We start from the raw sequence: 20,076 nt of genomic DNA, 5'->3' as shown, positions 1-20,076 counted from the left end.
AAGAGTTTATGTTTATTTCAGCTTGTGCTTGTCCAGTTGGAAAAATCATTCTTTAGCTATTTCAGCAGGAGCAAAGGATTTTGAGGACAACTTGGGACAGTTTGGGCTTTCATGAAGTTTGAAGGACGTTTTCCATGGGTCTTTAATACAGAAAATGGAAGGATTTTCTTTTTATAGAATTAGGCAAGAGCCATAACCAAAATTGTCTTTGGGCCCTTTCTCATTGGTATTGGTGGCATAAGATACCATCATCTTAAATCAGTAATAGTAAAGGAATAGTAAAGGAATGTGCAACTGTGGAAAACTCAGCGTACATGGTTATAGAGAGCTGTAAGGTGCATGAGATAGAAGCTTTGGTGTCTACTCTGACAGAGATTAAAGGGTGGGAGGTGAAATAACACAAGTGTGGAGTTGAGGGCACAAAAGGTGAGGAAGAAAAGGGACAGGCCACTAGCCAGGTAGGAAGGCAGCTGAGGTGGAGGTGCCTTGGAAAAAGGGGACCTGGCTTGGGGTCTGGAGAGTACAAGACTGAGTAACTGAGGTTGTACCAGAGGGGGGATAGTTGGAATCCAGTGACTGTAGTTGTGTGGGATGATCTATTTGTCTGTGGACTTAACCTTTGCTGCCACCCCTGCCATGGTGGCCCACCTCCTCCACCATGGCAGAAGGCATCTGCAGTGGCTTCCCCAGGTAACCTGGGGAGCTGGGATCAGAACAACAATCCCTGAGCTGGGAGGAGCCTGTGCTGTGCTGGCTGATACTGCTGCTCTTTCTTCTCCTTGCCATGACCACCCCAGAGGGGTTGGGAGAAAACTGGGGGAAGCCCTCTCCCAGTGCTCAGCTCTGAGGCTGTCTCACCTCCACTGATGTGGATGGTGCACACCCTTATCCAAAACACCACGCGTGTTCTTCCTATTGCCACATCTTCTGGGTGGTGGCTCCCTGTTTGTAATTCCTGAGGATTACTCAGTAAAACCCACAAAGAGTAATTAATTGTTGTCTAAGGAAGGTGGCTGATGTAAGTTTAAATGTTGCTGTGAATTGGAAAGAAAATCACTTAACTTTAGTAAGCATCATCCATGTAGTATTTTTTTCCAAATCTAATATTCATAGGATAGTTACTTGAGCCTTATTGTTTTCATTTGGGGATTGGCATTGCAATTTAGATTTCACAGCCTGGAACAGAGCTTACTTAAAAAATGTAAACAAGTTCCAGACTTAAAGACAGGGCTCAAGCTGTTCTCTAACAGTACAATTAGGGATCATTCTTGTAAACAAAATATACCTAGGTGGTAGTGTGGTTTTACTAATAAAATAATAAAGAGTTTTTTTGTGTAGTTCTGTCTTATTTCTGTAAGAACCCTGAACGTCATCCCTCAGGTCTTGACTTAAATGGAGATGGAATGAGTCATTCTTTACCCCCAGTTATAGGCTTCCTAAAGGTCTGATTGCAAAAAAAAAAACAACTTCCAGCTTTGGCACTTGATGTGGTTTCTAAATAAGCTTTCAGATTCATCCTCTTTCTCTTTTTTTTTTTTTTTTTCTGACCTGAAGGTGCATTCCCCTTATGTAATGATTAGAAGCCCTGAATGCTGGGGAATCTTTCAAAATTAGGACTGGTGAATTGCAAGAGTCATGGAATCTCAACTCCTTGCTATTTACACTCTTTTCCTGGAGCAATGACAAAGTTAAACTAGGACCAGCCATTTTTGTCAATTGCCAATCAAGACCTTGCATTCTGAATTTGTTGCTCTGGTAAAGATGGAGTCTCTGAATTGTGTCTTGGTTCTAAATAATTTCATCTGCATGAAAAAATCCTAAGAAGAAAAGGGAGAAATTTCAAGATTTAATTATTGAAAATGTGAACCATTTGTCATAAATCAGTCTTGTTGTATTAAGGTTGAGGTGTGTGTAAGAGGCAGAACTGCTCTGAACTTTTACATGTCCAGACAGCTTCTTGTAATTATGGTCATGCACCCAAAGGTGATTGGACACTTTGCATTGGTTTATGTGGGTTCTAAAAACATCTCACCAGTAGAATCCACCCCTTTTTCCTGGCTTTAGATGGTCTTAGATTTTGAATTATCTGGTTTTCATCAGGCAAATTGCCTGGTAAAAAGAAATTTCTAGTCCACAGAAATAAAGAGTTCCTGATTTTTAAATGAAGATCTGGAAGAGATCAAGCCTTCTTTGAAACTAATGGTTTACTGATACAAATAAGAAATATCTGGAAATACATTACTAGATCTCTTATTTAATCAGATGGTGATTCAGTCATTCATTTAGTTCTGAAACCTGTAGCTATAAATTTCATTTCCGTTTGTTAGAAGAATGCCATCAGTACATAGAGTCCTTCAAAGGAAATTTTTTTCTGTATTTAACTGACAAAAGAACACTGTGGTCTGAATTCTTAATGATGCATTTATTAGTAATTTTGGGAGAACGTTGTTGGTTGGTGTTTGTGTGAAACCTACATGCTTCTGTGGGAAAACAGATAAACATAAAAAAACCCAAGAGAAGATGGTTCTCAGAAACTTGAGAGAACATATTCTGATGGTTAACTTTTCTTGGAAAGTCATTGCCCTGCCTGTGCCTCAGCTTGACTGTCTGCATTTAGTGAGTTGCACAAAATATCTGGATCTAGTTAGATGTTGCTGGATTTTTCTGCAAGGAGAATGAAGTACTGAGGTAAAATGTGTAATCAAGCAGTATGAATTTACTAATGAAATTTAAAAATTCAACTGATGAATTTGTGGAATTTGTACACCAGTATGCAAGTCACTGATGTGCTAAACTCTCATCTTAACAGGAAGATCTGCAAATGTGAGAGGTGAGCTGTTGGCTGATTTAGCTATTCAGTTTAACTGGTTTAGTGAAAGTTAAGAAAGAACTGGAAGTGTAAATGAAACAGGAAATTATTTTTTTCTTTTAAATAGGTCCTTTGGTATTAAGACACTTGCTCTTCAGAACTCAGAAACACATGCTGCACACAACTATATTCTGATAGGGTTTTTTAAATTGTTTTAGTTATGTGGAACACCCATTGTTAAATCACTTTCTGTCTAAGTGAACCTGTGTACTCATTGCTACACACTTAACAAAAGTTGCTGTGATAGCCCAGATAATAATAGCACGCTGAATGTATAAAATTAAGCCCAAATAATTACTTTATTGTATACCATAATTTTAAGTTAATTACCCCCGGAAGGCACAAATTCTAGTTGAAAAGGTTATGCAATTGCAAGTCAGCAGTTTGATGCAGGTTCCAGCATACCTTCTGAAGAGGCAGAGATGCAAAGCAGACTGCTTGCTCAGCTTAGCCTGTGGCCCATCTGCTCACGATCTGCTGGAACATACTTACTCCATCAATTTTCACTGGATGAATGGCTGGCTGGCAACTTCTAGGGTTTTATAGCTCAACTGGCCATCAAGGAGAGTTTGGTTAAAAGAAAGCATCCCTGTGATGGCAGGAGGATGGGAGGATTTTCTCTGCTAAATGCTCCTGTGTGAATGCAACTACTGCAATCGCTTCAGGTACTTGAAAATGAAAGTTTCTCAAGGAGGATGTGGTGCTTGTTCCCTGTTAGCACTAAATGCAGATCAGCAAAAAGCCTCATTTATTAGTAATATATATTTAAGTCATAGTGCTTCAGCAAGGATGGAAGGCTCAGGACGTTTTTTTTTTTAATTTTCATTTTATTCTTTACATGTCTGTTTACTCTCTGCCTAAGGTTTAATTACGCTGTGCTATCCTAGATGCAAATTAAAAATAATTTGAAGCTAGGCTTGTTTCTTGGGGATTTGGTGTCTTTATTTTAAAATACTTTCTATTCCTCTGTTTAGATCTTAAATTGCTATTATTTAAATTAAAACTTTTGCTGAATTTGTAAAGCAGTAATATAGTTCAAATTCAGTATTTGAGCATTTCTGCTTGGGAGAAAAGTGAATGGTACTTGTAAAGAGAAGTGTAGCTTTTTAAAAACTGTTCTGATTTTTTTATGTATTTGATTTAAAACCCTAAATAATTCAAGGGTCTGAATTCCTTTTCTCCCATTTTTCCTCTTCAGTTTTATAATTTTTTTGATATTTAAATTTCTTTGGGTTTAGGATGTGTAGAATTACTGTTTTGAGTACTAATGTTAAACTTCAAAGTGCAATTTTGTTGCATAAAAATAACATTAGTACAAACAAGAGAAATTGTTTCTAAACTGTTGCTGCCAATGTCATTCTGTCAAAATAAAAATGTGGAAATAGATGTAAAGCTACACTTTTACTTTAATGGAACCTTTGCTGTTCTGGGACATTATTTATCACAGAATCACAGAATAAGCTGAGTTGGAAGGGTCCCATCAGGGTAATTGAGCCCACCTCTGGCCCTGCATAGGACACCCTAAGAGTCTCCCCGTGTGCTTGGCACTCTTGTTCAGTGACTTCTTGAACTCTGTCAGGCTGCTGCTGTGACCGCTTCCCTGGGGAGCCTGTTCCAGTGCCCCAACACCCTCTGGATGGAAAACCTTTTCTAATATCAAACCTAAACCTCCTCAGACACAGCTTCAGGCCATTCCTTTGGGCCCTGTCACTGTCACCACAGAGAAGAGATCAGTGCCTGCCCCTCCTCTTCCCCTCGTGAAGAAGTTGCAAACTGCAATGAGGTCTCCCCTCATTATATCCCAGATTTTTTTGCACATGCAGGCTTTCCCAGAAGAGTTGAATTTTCCTTTTACAGGAACTTTATAAAGTCAATTATGATGTAATGGTGGATAGAAATAAATCCTTATTGGTTTTTTACATGAATTCTGGTGTGTAAGAGAAGCACTTAACTATTTCTGTTAAACTCCCAAATGTGAAGATTTGTTTTCACTTTCAAAACCTGGTGGGTTTAGGACTGTTCTAAATGATTGCACTCCTACAGTGCAAATTAATTTATAAACAAACAAAAACAAGCTTAAAAGGAGTTAGTAACATTTTATTTTTTCAAAGTTCCAGAACCCATGCAAAAACCACATGAAGGACCTGGAGAGATGGGGAAGCCTGTGGTCATTCCAAAAGAGGAGCAAGAGAAAATGAAAGAAATGTTTAAAATAAATCAATTTAATTTAATGGCAAGTGAAATGATTGCACTCAACAGATCTTTACCTGATGTCAGGTTAGAAGGGTAAGTACTTTCTCTTGTATTTAAAAATGTACTCTCTTTAAATGAAGAATGTGTGAAGACTAAGCCAAAAGAACAGTGCAGGTCTCTAAGATATTACCATTCGAGGAAACAGTTGGAGGATTTCCTGTTTATAAGATACTTATTAGTAAAATAAGATGGACCTACAAGAACCAGTTTTCTTCAGTGTTATTTAACTTTGAATCTGATTACAAGTATGAAGCCTATTCAGAGAATGGAAATTAATTTGGCTGAAGGAAAGTTAACTTAAGCATCGGCATTTCAGGAGAAAATCACTTGTTTGAAAAATTCATGCATTGCTTGTAATAAGGCAGACTAAAATCCGGCATTATATAAAATAAAAGAGATTGGGTGATGAGAGAAATACTTCAAAAATTTTCTTACCTAATGAAATGTGCAAAGGCTCATTTAGATTGCATTACAATGTTTTCTAATATCCATCTGGTTTGGTTTTGATCTTGCCTCTAGAATATTGATCCTTTCAGAGCTATTTGAGTCATAAGTAATTAAAAAGATAATTGTAGCCTTGTTTTAACAAAAAATAAGATTGCTTTACTCTCCTGGGACTATGACAGGATAGATGATGACCCCCCCCACCTCAACCCCTCTTCTTTATGAAAGGGGCATTTGGGTTGAATAAAACTTATGAAACAAAATTTTCCTAATTATCTACATTATCTTCTTGCAAGAACAATTTCTTTAGAAGCTCTGCTTTGCTGCTGTATATACAAGGCCTAGCTCCTGGATGAATTGTTTTCATCTCTTCTGTCAGAAGATAATATTAGCAGAGTGAGATGAAGCTCTTGCTGCTTTTCATTTTTAATGAGTGATAAAGAACTGGTTTGTAGGTGCCTTCCTCTGTTGTGATGAAAGTGATTCTGCGAGTTCCTGGTAGGGCTGGTGTTCTTGATGCATTGCTGGTGTTCCTAATAATGAAGGCATATTTTTCAAAATATGATTTCACTAGATTGAAATAATGTATTTTAATTTTTAATAGATTTTCAAATATGAAAACATACTTTTGTGGCTCTAAAAAGTTGACTTAATTGTAACCTTTGTGAGGTCTAGACTTTGAATTAGACAAAAATGGAAAAAAAAATTGTTATAAATTATTTAAAAATTATTACCTAGGCATAACTCAAGTTTGCAGGCAATTGAAATTGCTGTTTCAAAATCCAGTTTAGCGAAATAGAAATGTTTGTCTTTCACATTTGGCTATGCTCTGCAGTTATTGTGTTTCACAGTGAGACATGTGCTATAAGTTTTGTAGTGTTGCATTTGCTTCTCTTTTCCATTTTTTTTCTGTGTACAATGCTTTCACTATACTCAGTGTGTGAAAGTGTAATCTTAGTATAAAATTTTAGGTATAGCCTCAGGACAGAGTTGGTCTTTTCTGTTCTTGTAAGTTCCTGCCAAAAATTTAACATTTATGTGTGTGTGCATTTTTAGTATTTTTGAGAGAAAAATGCTTCCTAAAAATCTCTTCCATTTGTCATCTTTTCAACGTGTACTTTATAAGGTCATGGTAACTAAGAAGTCATGGAGAATGTTAACCTTTCTCTGTCAAATTTGAGAACAATACTGTGTTTATAATGCAAGGGTGTCTTAATCTGTATGTGTGGCTCAGTATTACGCTTTGAGAACGCTGTAACCGTTTTCAGAATTGTGAACACTATAAATTGTCATGGTTTGAGCCTGGCACAGAGCCAGTGCCCCCCATGAAAATGCCTCACCCTGGTGTCTGCTGTGAGATGTGACCAGGAATAAGCAAAACAGGCTCCAACTTAAACATAAAGGACACTTTATTACTTAAACTACAGGAAAATAGGGAAAGACTATAAGGAAAAAGAAAAAAAAAGAATTGAAAACCTTACAAAAAAACCACTTTCCTCCTCCCCACTCCCTGACTTTCCCAATCCGATACATTCTCCCAAAACACCAACTGCCCAGCCCGGCACGACACTTTAGTATACTCAAACTGCAGTTCATGAAGAGGAAAGGAGTCCTTCTTGTTCCATAGGCTTCCCATGGAAACACACTGAAACCTCATGTGCTTCCCTGTCACTTCGGCACCGCCCGGAAAAAGTCCTTTTGCCGCTTGTGACATCTTCCTTCCATGCCCAGTGCTCTCACCACTGAGACATGGCCAGAGCTGCTTTTAGGGTTGTCTTTCAAGGATGCCTTGTCTCACTCCAAAAGGCACAGTCTCTGCTTTGGGACATCTGTCCCCCCCATATTTTTCCAACCCCCTGGGGCCGGGGGGTCCTCACGAATGAACCCTCCTGGTTTTGAGCCACTGCCTCCCCCTAAATGCAGTCTGTGTCACAGGAACAACTGAGTCCATGGCCACAAGAAAAGTCCAGCCAAAAAGCCACTCCAAATCATCTCTCCCCATCCAATCATCTCCACGTTCTTCGGGCCAGGTCCTTGTCTCATCTCATCTCTTATCTCCCTTCTTATTCAGCTTCGAGGAGGATTAGCATTTTTGCAAGGCCCCAATCATGAAAGAAAGGGTTAAAAGTTTTCAGTCTTTGTCTGTCCTGGGACGAGATGATACTCCCACACGTGCTGCTGCTGCGGCCGGCCGGGCTGCACCCTTTTCCCCCCCCCTTTCTCTTCCTGGGCCGGCTGCTATCACCGCCGACTCTCCCTCTCTCTCCCTCCTGGGGGGGGGGGGGGGGGGGCTGGCTGCCCGATGTCTCGATGTCTCTTGGGGCTCCTCCACCCTTCCATCCTTGAAGGCCCCTCACCTCCCATCTCTGTCCAGGCCCCGGGCCTACCGCATGGCTGGCCCTCCCCCGCCCAGCAGCAAGGCTGGACGGGGGAGAGATCTGACCTCTTCACAGCGACGTCCCAAGAGAGAGCGTGCCAAGGGCAGTGCCCTGCTTTTAACCCCTGTGTATTCTCGGAGGTGTGTCCAAACCCCACTGGCTACACTAGGTGCCAGTCTCAAACCTAAAACTTTCATTGGTTTGACCACAGCTTCCCAGAATTCCCACTCCTTCCTGGTCAAACCACCACAAAATACACTCTGGTGTTGTGTGTGTGTCTGATGAAACTATTTATCTGATTAGTCAAAATACTCCAAAGTCAGAAACACTCTGTGCTGAATTAGTGGACTGTTTTCTGTTATAATTTGTTCTATCTATGTCCCTGGTAATATGGAAATAGTTTGTGGAGAAGGAGAATGGATAATTTTTAATCATTCCTTACCACATTTATGTGCCTACAGCACAGCTGCCAGTAGCACTTTCAATCAAGGTTTTGAAAAAGCAGGATATGTTCAAAGGCACGCTTAGCTGTTCAAGCATGTAATTATTTTCTTCACAAGTTTTGTGGGTTGCTTCCTTTAATGTGGTGTGGCGGGAAGAAGTGATTATTTCAAGTCCTCTAATTCTCCAGCATGTCAGTTTTTCTGAAGTACAGAAGCCTGCAGAGGTTTTGCCTAGTAGTTAATCATTGGAAAGCTGGTGGAATTAAGAGTGCCAGGACCAATTTGCCACATGTATTTAATGGAAATGGCATGACATGTCAGTTTGAGAGCAGTTTTGAAGTAGAGTGCTTCATCCTTCAATTAGTTTCTAGTTCTGCCAAACCCCTATCACCTGTGCAAAAACAAGTGTTTTGGTCCTGGAGTGCTCCTAGGATAATCTCCGCAGTTGATCCACTCTGGGCACCCTGTTTCTGTTTTGGCCAAGAAATTTTGTTCCCTTACTAGAAGAACAAAAATGTGAGCTTCTTTAATAACTTCTAGGCACTTCTCCAGCTAAGGGAACTCCTCAGTACAAGACGTCTACAGAAATTGGCATCTCTGCTCTGCCAAGTGTGCCCCAGCTGTATTTACAGGTTTATATCTATTTTTATTATTTGGCACAAAATTACTACACACAGACACCTATAAAACCATTAATATGTGCCTGAATTGCTGGTCACTTTGTGTCTGTAACCAGGAACATTGCTCTACTTCTCTTTATCCCAGCTGAGTGTGATTTGCTCAACAGAAAAAGCTAAACCAGAACAATTTTTTTTAGCCTGGATACTTCCCTGAATCTGGACTGGGACACATTAGTATAACAAACTAATATGATGGACAAGGCTGCAACCTCTGGAGGAAAGCTGTTGCAGGGGAAGAAGCAGCTGTGCATACCAGATTGGTTTGAAGTTGTTAATAGAATTATTCTTGCAAGCATGTCTTATTTCTAGCCTGTGAATCAATCATCAAAGTGGGAGTTGGTTCACAGTTGCCAGGAAAATATGCAGCTGTGGGCTTGACATGACAGCAGAGAGTAAAAGATGGATGATCAGGAACACTGGTGTCTTGCCTTGATTTTGCTGAAGATGAGGGAGGCAATGAATAAAATAGGTGCCAGTGAGTAAAGTACATGTTCAGCTGTGGCTGTGTGCCTTAGATTGATTTTCAGGCAGGAAAATGGGGAGGTTGAAAGTATGAAATTTGCACATGTTGTATGACTTGGTTTGGCTCTCAGTGCTGTTGGAGGTGAATTCAGAAACTGCTTTGCAAAATGAAGAATGAGTATTGTGTTCTAAGGCTGAGCTTTCCAGCCTGAACTCATTAGTTAGCAATTTGTGGAATATATAAAACTTTTAAGTAGATATTTGTTCCCTGTTGTGAGAGTTTAAACCAAATTCTGAGATTTTTTTCTCTTGGAAAGAGCCGCTTCAAACACTTTTTTTCCAGGCACAAGCAATCAAGTCTTCAAACAATGAAGGCATAGCTGCAGCAGAATGATTTTGTGTTCATGTGGGCTCTGGTCCCCTCTGGAGCTTGTGATGCAGTGCTAGCAGGGTGTCATATTTGCAGGTTGATATTTCCTGGATTGGTGATGGGCTTCCCCAAGCAGACCTGCAGCAAGCAGGAATATCCACGCTCCTTGCTGATCCCTCAGCAATCCTTTTTCCAAGGCTGCATGTTCTATACAATTTGTCATAAAAGCTTTTCCTTTTCCTTTTTTCCAATTGGTATAATTTTGCCAGAATTAAGAGTATCAGGCATTTTATTATACTTCATTTATTCTGCAGAGTGCTTGGATCTTTTAACTATCATTTTCTCAAACTGTTTGTACTTAGGAAGGTAGGTGTGCTGATATTTTGAGTGCTATAAGTCACGTTAAGGTGTAATTAGAGTTTTTAGCTAGATGACCCTACATATTTTGAGTCAACTGCATTTAAATCCATACAAATTACAACTTCAGCCACTTCATGGAAAAAAGAAAGGTGCATATCTCTGAGATCTTCATGTTTTACTGGTACATTAATGTTGTCAGATTGTTATTATTGAAGGGTTTTTTTCTGGATCAAACTATCCTTCTCAGTTCCTGCTGGCAAGCTTGCTTCCACAACTGGGAGGAAGTAGACAATTTTCCAAGTTAAAAGCCATTCTTCTGTGTTACGTGTAGGTTGTGGAGTTCATGACCATTATGCTGGTCCTCTCGAGTAAATCTAGTAAAATAGTAATTCTGACTGATTCTGTCATATCTTTGGTTGGAAAGAACAGAATTTAGATTTCAGCACTGTTAATTAGATGATACAATATAATTTTTTTCAGTTACCACAATGTGGATTTCATATCTGTGCTTTAAAAATGTAATGTTAATTTTAAGTATGACATGTGCATGTGAGAATATACTGGAATTCAAAATTTTAGCTTCTCAAAGCAAATTTATTTGCTCTATACTTTAGGTTGCTATAGTTGAATCAAAATATAACACATCCATAAAATTAACACAGTCTTAATGAGAGGAAAATAGCTTGAGTAGAAGTATTCATAGTAAAACAAATGAAGGCACACATGCAAGAGTGTAGTCTTGGGACTCAAGTGTGATATTTCAGGGTTTTTTAAAAGACAGCACTCAAGGTATTTGCTTCTATATCAGGCTTGTGTAAGTGTGCTTTCTACTTAGTTATTTAATAGCTAAGGGGTAGCTAAGAGAATAGCTAAGGAGTAGTTTTATACTACATATAATTTAGTATAAATGTGGACTGCAGATGAAAGATGTTTTCTCATCACTTCTGTTGATACTAATCTGATGGTTATGTGGCCTGGGTGTTCACTGACTGGATGGACACCAAAAAGTGGAAGAAAGTATAGTTTGTTGATTCAGCAAACTGAATCCATACACAGCAGCCATTTGACTTACCAGATCTGGTGGAAAGGAGGGGATGGGACAAAACTGTAATGGCAAAAGGTAGGTTTATTGCTTTTGGCAGCAGCCCACAGTTGCACTGGATTATGTGGAATGTGGTGGGAAGAAAAGCTTTCTTATAGAACCTGAGCATTAAAATCCCCATAAGGCCATGGGGATTTAAGCTCCATAAATTGTGATATACTTTGTGAACTTTGGGTAATCATTTAGCTCAGGTCATAGTAATGTAAAGACGATAAAAAAAGAGTAAAGTTGTCAGCATAAGTGGTGGGAGACTCAGGAGCTTTTGACTGAGGCTAGAAATCCAGGCTGTTAATTAACCCGGCGTCTGTAAAGAAATCTGCTGACCTCATCACCAGCAGTGTTACTTTCAGCAATGTCATGGAAGTCTGAAAGCATGTGAGGTATTAAAGACTTTACCATTCTTTCAAGCAGGAATGTTTTTTCATCAAGCTTTTGTGGTGCCTATAGCTTGTTACTGGCCCCTTGCAGAATCAATGTTTGGAATTGTTCTTGCTCACATTGATTTAGTGAGTTAGCTGAAAGAATTCCCTATAAACCTTTTCCCTAGAGAAAGCTTAGAGGGGAAAAAATAGCATTAAAAATCAGCTTACTTCCTGTAAACCATTTTGGTTTTATTTTGGTGGTGGGAGGGGGTTACAACACACAGAGATATATATATATATATATATATATATACCCAGATGTATATGTGCACAAACACTTGGCAGTCTCACAGTCTCATTCTTAATTGCAATCTTCTTATTCATGCTCATCCATTTTGGATGAGCTGCCGTATCCTGAAATTTATTCAGATTGTTAGGTCAGGTATGGAAAATAATTGGTCTAGAGATCTAGGTTCAATTTCAGTCTCTGAGGACAGAATTGGTTTTGCTTCTGTCAAGAGATGCTTTTCTGTGATTGCTTTCAGGATAAGGAAAATAGTATTATTTTTGTGAAGTTCTGCTTGAATTCTGTAACCACAATGGTTTTAAGAACCATTTTGGATTTTGTTTTCAGGGTTTAAGAAGATTTCTACTTGACTCATGAGATAATGCGACCTTTCTTATATCCAAATCTTTGAGATCAGAAGAAAGGAAAATTTCATACTCTTGATGTCAGGTAAATTATGTAATACTATTGAAGGCAGATATTAAGCAGGCTGTGTTAAAATGTTTAAATAAGGATAAGGGATTTGCCTGCATCCAGGGCACCTGTTCAGAAAGAATAATTGAAGTTGTGATATGAATTACAGAAAAGAATTCTGAACTACAGAAAAGAATTCTCTTCCTAAAAGGAATTGTTCTGATTTGATTGGAAGAATCAAATTCAGGGTAGTGTGAAATTTTGTTGCAACCTTATCTGCAGTGCTTTCTCTTTGTTCAGTTGCAAGTTAAAAGCGTGGTGGTGTGCAAAATCTGAGTAGTGAAATGTGGTTTGGCATGTTATAACAGCTAGTGATCCCCTATCTCTCAGAAGACTTGCTTTTAGTCCTTTTAGCTGTAGTGCTTCTGTATGAAAATCAGATCTTTATTCAGCTTGATTGTCTTCAATTTAGGAGCTTGGAGTGTCCTTAAAATTTATGGAAAAAGCAGATTTATTAGCACCCCCTCTTATATGTTATTATGAGGCTGCTGCTTATACTCGATGATCTTTGTGGGTCCCTTCCAACTCAGCACATTCTGTGATCCAGGAAAGACTAAGTCAGTGTTTACCAGAAAAACACCACATGACTTGAGTCCTGGTGGTTCTTGATGTGTTGTTTTTACATTTTCTCTGACACCCTGCTACAGGGCGTTCTCCCTTGATGGAAATATAGGTCAGTCTCAGCAGCTTCAGGGTGACTCTGAGAGTCTTATTTCAAAACTTGTTTTCACCTGGATTTAAGTAGAGAGGTGGTTTCTTGTTGGGCATAGCTATGCCTCAGCTCTGTGGCGTTAACTTTATTGCAGGCTATAACTTAAAGCATATGAACAGGTAGGCAATGGAATACTGACATTTTATAGCTCTGCAGTGATATTCATCAGATATCAGTAATTAAACCTGAAGTTTCATGAGGGGAGTTCAGATTTTCTGATTTTGTTTTCTATCGATCTGGAATTAACTTTTGTAACCTCAAAGTAAAATAAATGTGTGGTTTCTAGTCAAAGGATACTGATGCTTACTTTCCAGAGACTCTCAATGTATTTTAATACTGAAATGTGAGTTGTTTGTACTGCATCAGTAATATTAAACAAATTTATTACAGAGGCTGTGCTGTGTAGTATTTCCTCAATACTTCAGCTCTAACCTGATTTTCAGCAAGACTTGGATTATTCCTATGTGTCATTGTCAAATTTAAGTCCTGAGATGCAGTTTATTTATAACTGCAGTTTTTATTTATAACTGTTGTTTGTAGTATCCGAGATGAAAGACTGTATTAAATTTGTAAGATGACTAAACATGCTTCCCTTCCTGCCCCAGTCTGTTGCTGGTTCAGCTTTCAGAAATGCATTGGCACTGTGTTATCGTGCTGCACGTACAAGCACCAATCTGAGCTCCACTGGGATTTCCCAGCTGAGCTGCTCAGTGCACAGGAGACACTTCTACTTGTGTTCCATCTCTGTCCTTTATCAGAGTGCTTTGGGCTCTGTGCACTGGGTTAGAAAACAAGGATTGCATACATGTTTTACTGCTGTTAATGTTTTTGAGCCATTGTAAATTATTGCTCATGGCTTGTTCCTTTGAAAGGCTGGTGGAACAGGGAATAGAACTGGAAAGAAGTAGAGCAAATCATAGCTCAGGTAGTGTCTGATTCTGTTAATTTTCATGATTATTGTTTTGAAGAATCCATATTAAAAAAAAGTTCCAATGTGTATCTTGTTCTCTTATTTCTCCTCTGTGGAGATTAACAAGTTGGCAGCATCAGAAGGGGTAGAAATCTGCCATGTTGCACTTTAGAAATTTAGCATTTATTTCTAATGCAGACTATAATTATGGCCTCATCTTCCTAGAAAATTATCTGAAATTTATTTCATATTTTGCCTCAGTGAATGAGGTTTTCCTCATTGTGTCTTGCTGCATAAGCATTATGGTAGTGTGTAACTGATTTCCTATAAGATCTCTTCCCTGCTTGTAGCTTTGTTTGGGATGTGATTTTCTTTTTTCAGTCTATGAAAAGGTATTTAAGAACTATCCAAATAGTAAATCCTTATTTTTCTCTTTCAGAAATTATTTAGTATGCCTTTGAAGGGTGTGCAGAGATCACTACTAACATTGTAAATATCTGTCTTTCAAGACTTGCTAACATTAGACACGTAGCACTCAATCTTGGGTTTCAGGAATAATTTCTAAGTAAATTGATCCATGAATGCAATTTTAAAATATTGATAAAATGCCAAGTGCTATTCTGTAATAAGATGGCTGCACAGTTGCAGAGTTTTTCTAATGTCATATTTGGAATACTTGTCAAAGACCCAACAGTAGAATGAGAGAGACAGCATGAGGACAGCACAGGTGTTGTCCCAAGTTTCTGGAGTCTCTGCATGCCTGGCTGTGGCCAGAGTGAGTAGTGTTTTTATCTCTGATTGGACACTGAGGGATCAGATAGGGATCAGAAGAATTTCACCTTCTAATGAATTTAATTGGAGCATCTTGTAGGATCATCTAGATTTCTTCTGCCTTTGCAGTAGTGAAGTACATTTGTTCCCTTATTCCCTCACTGTATGAGAGAAGAGAAGCTTCCAGTTCTGTCAGATGTGGAGAAGGATTGAGTGTTTATGGTTGTGATGTTGTAGAAAGTGCAAAATGAAAAGTTGTCTTCTTTGCCTGCAAGTTTGTGCTAAGGCAACAATTAAACTCTGAGATTTAATGGCTTAATTTTATTTGGACATAATTGCCATACTTGTTGTCTCTTCTGGTTATTTTTGTAATGTCTCCTGTGGACTATTTGTACTCTGGGTTGAAAGAGAATGTAGGAAAGCAGTTTATTCAGAGGCTCTTCAGATGCATTTGAAGTAGCATCAGGTAGCTTTCAAGTGGTTATACTTAGTCCACTGAATAAAATACTCTCTGGTTTTTTGTCTGAACATTTTCCCATGTAAAACCTGCAAAGCTTCTCTATGAAAGATATGAAATTACCTTCACAAAGAGTCACAATAATGAACAAGGCAAACAAAATTCATAGTAGCTTTTAGCCTTTCATTTAAAAAGCTTTTGTAATGGACTTAAAACTTTGTATTCTCGCTGCAGGTGGTCGGGGACAACGTGTTTGTTTTACTGTCATTGGTCTTCTTTAGAAGTGTTACAGATAAATGCTAGGATCTGTCCACCTTTCTTTGCTTTTAGTCCATTAAATTTGATTTCAAGTTATAAAGTATTCTGGCTTCTAACACTGCCCTGTGTTCTTGGGGAGGTGTGGACTAAGGATGTAGTTGTAATGAACTGGGCCAATCTATTCTCATAGAATCATGGAACAGTATGGTTTGGATTGAAAGGAACCTTAAAGATCACCTGGTTGCAGCCCCTCTGCTGTGGACTCTTTCTCCTAGACTGGATTGCTGAAAGTCCCATCCAGCCTGGCTGTGAACACTTCCCAGGGTCCACAACCTGGGCAACTTGTTCCAGTGTCTCGTCCCCCTCACAGTATAGGATTTATTCCTAATATCTAATCTAAACTGGCTCTATTTCAGTTTAAAGCCATTCTCCCTTGTCATGTCATTACAGACTCTTGTAAGAAGTCCCTCTCGAGTTCATTTATACCTGCTCTAGGTTCTGGAAGGTGCTGTAAGGTCTCTCCAGAACCTTCTCTTCTCCAGGCTGAACAACCCCAGCTCTCTCTGCCTGTCTGCATAGGAGAGGTGCCCTCAGACATCTTTGTGGCTTTCCTCTGGACTTGCTTCAACAAGTGCTTGTCCTTCTTATGTTGAGGACCCCAGACCAGAATGCAGTACTCAATATTCTGAATGTGTGATGCAAGATTGCAAAAAGATAAAATTCTGTGAAGAGTAATTATGAGCACCTTACAAAGGCCTGCAGATGCAGAGTCATGTCTTTATAGTGGTGTTTTTGTAAAACACCTTTAAAAAGCCTGGTACTAAACTTAATTTTTTTTTCTCGCCTCTGATTTTGACGGGGCATTAAAAATCTTTGATAATTTTAATTCTATTTCTTATGTAATTTTCACCTTCATTTCTGTTGTGGTTTGACCCCGACTGGCAACTAAGCGCCATGCAGCCCCTTGCTCACTGCCCCCACAGTGTGCTGACAGAGAGAATCAGAAGAGTAGAAGTGAAAAAACTCATGGGTTGAGATATTCAGTTTAATCAGGAAAGCAAAAGTCACATGTATGGAAAGGAAGGTGGTACAAGGAACTCATGCACCACTGACCATGGGCAGGCAGGTGTGCACCCATCTCCAGGGAAGCAGGGCTCCATCACCTGTAACAGTGACTTGGGAATACAAATGCCATTACTCTGTATTTTAACAATCTGAGCTTTTTTTTTCTGTCTCTGTATTTAAAATATATGATGTTTTTGGGGAGTTTCCACAATCTAAATAATATATGGAGTCACATTAGTTGAGAGTTTGCATAATCTACAGTGAATGCTGTAGATTAAAGCAAGGATGATGCATTCCATGAGGAGTAGACATTCTCAGCTGCTGTTTGGAGTCTTCGTTAAATTGCTGGGGATGGTATGCCTTCCTGATGTTATGCACTCAATTTTAAAACAGTTTGAGGCATGATCCAACAAAAGGAACATAATGTATTAGTAGCTCATTAAAATTCAAATTGTCCTTAATTCAAAGCCTGTGTGTCATACCCCTCATGGTTTTATTCTGCTTCTAATGTTGCATAACTTGGTTGAAGCTAATGCTTTATTTTAAATTCTATAGTACTCCTTTCTGGGGTAATTTGTTTTCAAATGAAAGACAAAAGAATTCTTAATTTAAATGTTTGTTAATAGAATAAAACATGAGGTTTCCTTAGAACGCTAATGTCTAATCATGGGCATCAAGTGTTCTATTTTGTCTTATGTTCTGCAGCAATGTATTCCTGGGGAGGAAGGAGTTACCAGTGTTTTTCAAATTCAAAACAGGAGGCTTTATTTGTATGCAATGATAGCAATTTGTACAGATATAGGTAAAAGGTGTATATATATAGAAGGGCAGGTAAAGGGAATATTAAAAACCAGGTCTCATATTTTCAACCCTTTCATTTGTCTTGCCTGCATCAATGAATCCAGAATCATTTCATGCCAAACACTTTGTTTAGAATAACATTCAAAAATGCCCAGCCAGTTTTGGTTTGAAACCACCCTTGTGTTACTCTTGGCAGCCTTTTACACTTTGTTAAACACATGCCATGGGTTAAACCCAGCCAGCAGCCAGTGCAGGGTCACTCCTAAACTCTTACCCCAGGAAGGGCTGAGCAAACTGGAGCAAAATTTCTCTCTCTATTCTCTGGAGGGTGAGAATAGACACACTCCATTTTGGCAAGGTGGAGATTCACCTTCTGCAGGACAGAGCAGGAGGAATGACTTGCAGCTGGGGAGGAGGGTCGCCAAAAAACTCCTGTAAGCCTTCCTGTTAGTGCTAAACAGCTTCCCCTCAACGACAGATTTCAAATGTTTTGATTTATTTGTGCTTCAGACAGTGCAATGCTGTATAAACATTGTAGGCCCTGATCACTTGGCTCATGTTTATACCAGCTCATTGATTTGAGCTCAGTAAAATAAAATCTTCTGTAAAACCATGATAAAAGGTAAGGCTGACGATGAGAGATTTCATACTACAATAGTAGATCCTGTGGCTGTCCCAGCATGATATTCCTGGAGAATGATACATTGTTACTGTTTTTCATAGAGAACTGCTAACAGGCTTCTCTCAACTTTTTTACAAATATTCTTCCAAAAAAGAAGAGGAGCAATTGGTAGATTTGTGTTACTATTGTAGCTGAAGGTCTACAATCAGAAACTTATTTTCTGGTCTAGGGAGCAGTGCAGCAGAAGGAATAAAACATTTTGAGTTTAAAGTAGCAAAGTAGACTGAACAAATGGCAAACATGGCAATAAAATTATTTGGCTTATGATTGAATTTTTCATCTGAAATTCGTAGAGTTTTTGTGAAAAGCTGTTTTATTTTTCAAGGTATACCAAAGAAGTAGCTTTTTCAGTTGGCATGCTTTGCAAGTTCTTTTTTTTTTTTTAACATGTGAAATAAATCAGGATAACGTAGGGATATATGGGAACTTTGCATAAAGATTTTATAATGTTCAGTTCAGTGTGATGAATAATTAAATTTGACATAGTTGTATAATAAGTAGGCATAATATTGAAGGCAGATAGTGCCTGATCTGACTGCTTCAATTCTCAGAAATGGTTTCACAGAAGCCCTTCCAGGTATTTCTTCATTTGCACCTGGACTTACTGATCCTTTCTGAGATGTCTGTGCATGCTGTGCTTTTGTCACCACCTCGGAGCTGAAATGCTGGTTTGCTGTGAGAGCTGCTCTAAGAAGAGCTCTGGCTAAATGAGTTATCCAGCTAATAAAATATTGAGGTTGGGCGCCTAGTTCTGGCTGACATTCCTCGTGTCACTGTTTGGCATGGTACTGGATGCTGACACCGTGATCTGTTGTGTTGGCAGGCTGCTCCTTAAGCACTGCTTTTGGATATTTAGGGTAGAGGATATGCACTCTGTGCTTCTCAAGCCCTTGGACAGTGCTGCTGTTGGGGTGATAGTCATGAATACGTGTTAATGTATTGCAGCATTTAGACAGGTTACATTACAGTGAACTGACTCAACAATTTGGTATCTAATAAAAGCTTTTTTGTTGGAATGGAGCTCTGTTGAATATATTTCTTTTTCCACCTCGGTGTTTTCCTGTCGTTTGAGGTCTGCATATATCTCTTTAATTTGGATTCTTAAAGAATTAATAACATCAAAGCTTACATAAGTAACTGTAATTTTTAAATGTACAGGAGGAGCAGATCTGTTCAGAGAACACTTGTAGTTGTGTGGTTATTTTTTAGAGCAGAATTGGAATTTTTTCAGAATTGTGATCAGTACTTTGTGTACAGGGTATTGATTTTTCTAGAAGATAATGAAAACATCATTTGTTTTAAAATAGTACTGCAGAATGTAAAAATTTGGGGTGTGTGGTGGCCGTGTGGGGTTACTTGAAATGTATGTCATACTTTACATAAATGCCTTATATATGCTGTTAGGAGAGGTAAACCTATGATTTTCCATGCTAACTTTGGAAAGTGAATATAATTCTCTTTTAATTTGGTGAACTTTATAGCATTTTGAGTAAGTATAAAACACGCACTGTGTGCTCCTTTGTCACACTCTGCATAAAATTGATATATCTGGGATGTTAGTAGGGATCCTCAAGAGGGAACCTCAGACTCGCAGCTCTAACTGGAGCCTTGACCTTTACAAATAGCTGCTTTACCTTGGTTTGCAGGTGTAAGACGAAGGTGTACGCAGACAACCTTCCCACGACGAGCGTGGTGATCGTGTTCCACAACGAGGCGTGGAGCACGCTGCTGCGCACGGTGCACAGCGTCATCAACCGCTCCCCGCGGCACATGCTCGAGGAGATCGTGCTCGTCGACGACGCCAGCGAGAGAGGTAAGGACGGCGCCCGCGCCCGACCTGCTGCTCCTTGCACTTCCAACACTGAAGCTGGCTTCTCTTGCAATCTCTGCCACAAGTCTCTTTTCCCAGCCCAGCCATTGAAAAAGGAGTCAGGATT

General features: G+C 39.1%; 1 protein-coding gene across 1 annotated transcript in view; it reads left to right on the top strand.

Annotated features, from left to right (window-relative positions):
- The window catches only part of GALNT1 (polypeptide N-acetylgalactosaminyltransferase 1), a 95,802-nt gene that overhangs the window by 43,903 nt on the left and 31,823 nt on the right, over positions 1-20,076 (top strand). Inside the window, exons 4-5 of the mRNA XM_005482963.4 lie at positions 4,981-5,155; positions 19,786-19,952. Coding sequence (XP_005483020.1) covers positions 4,981-5,155; positions 19,786-19,952 — 342 coding nt within the window. The remainder of the gene's footprint in view (positions 1-4,980; positions 5,156-19,785; positions 19,953-20,076) is intronic.

The sequence above is a fragment of the Zonotrichia albicollis genome, chromosome 1, assembly GCF_047830755.1.
Source record: "Zonotrichia albicollis isolate bZonAlb1 chromosome 1, bZonAlb1.hap1, whole genome shotgun sequence".
NCBI classification, from domain to species: Eukaryota; Metazoa; Chordata; class Aves; order Passeriformes; family Passerellidae; genus Zonotrichia; species Zonotrichia albicollis.
Note: the sequence above shows the minus strand (reverse complement) of the source record. Positions and strands in the feature narration are given on the sequence as shown.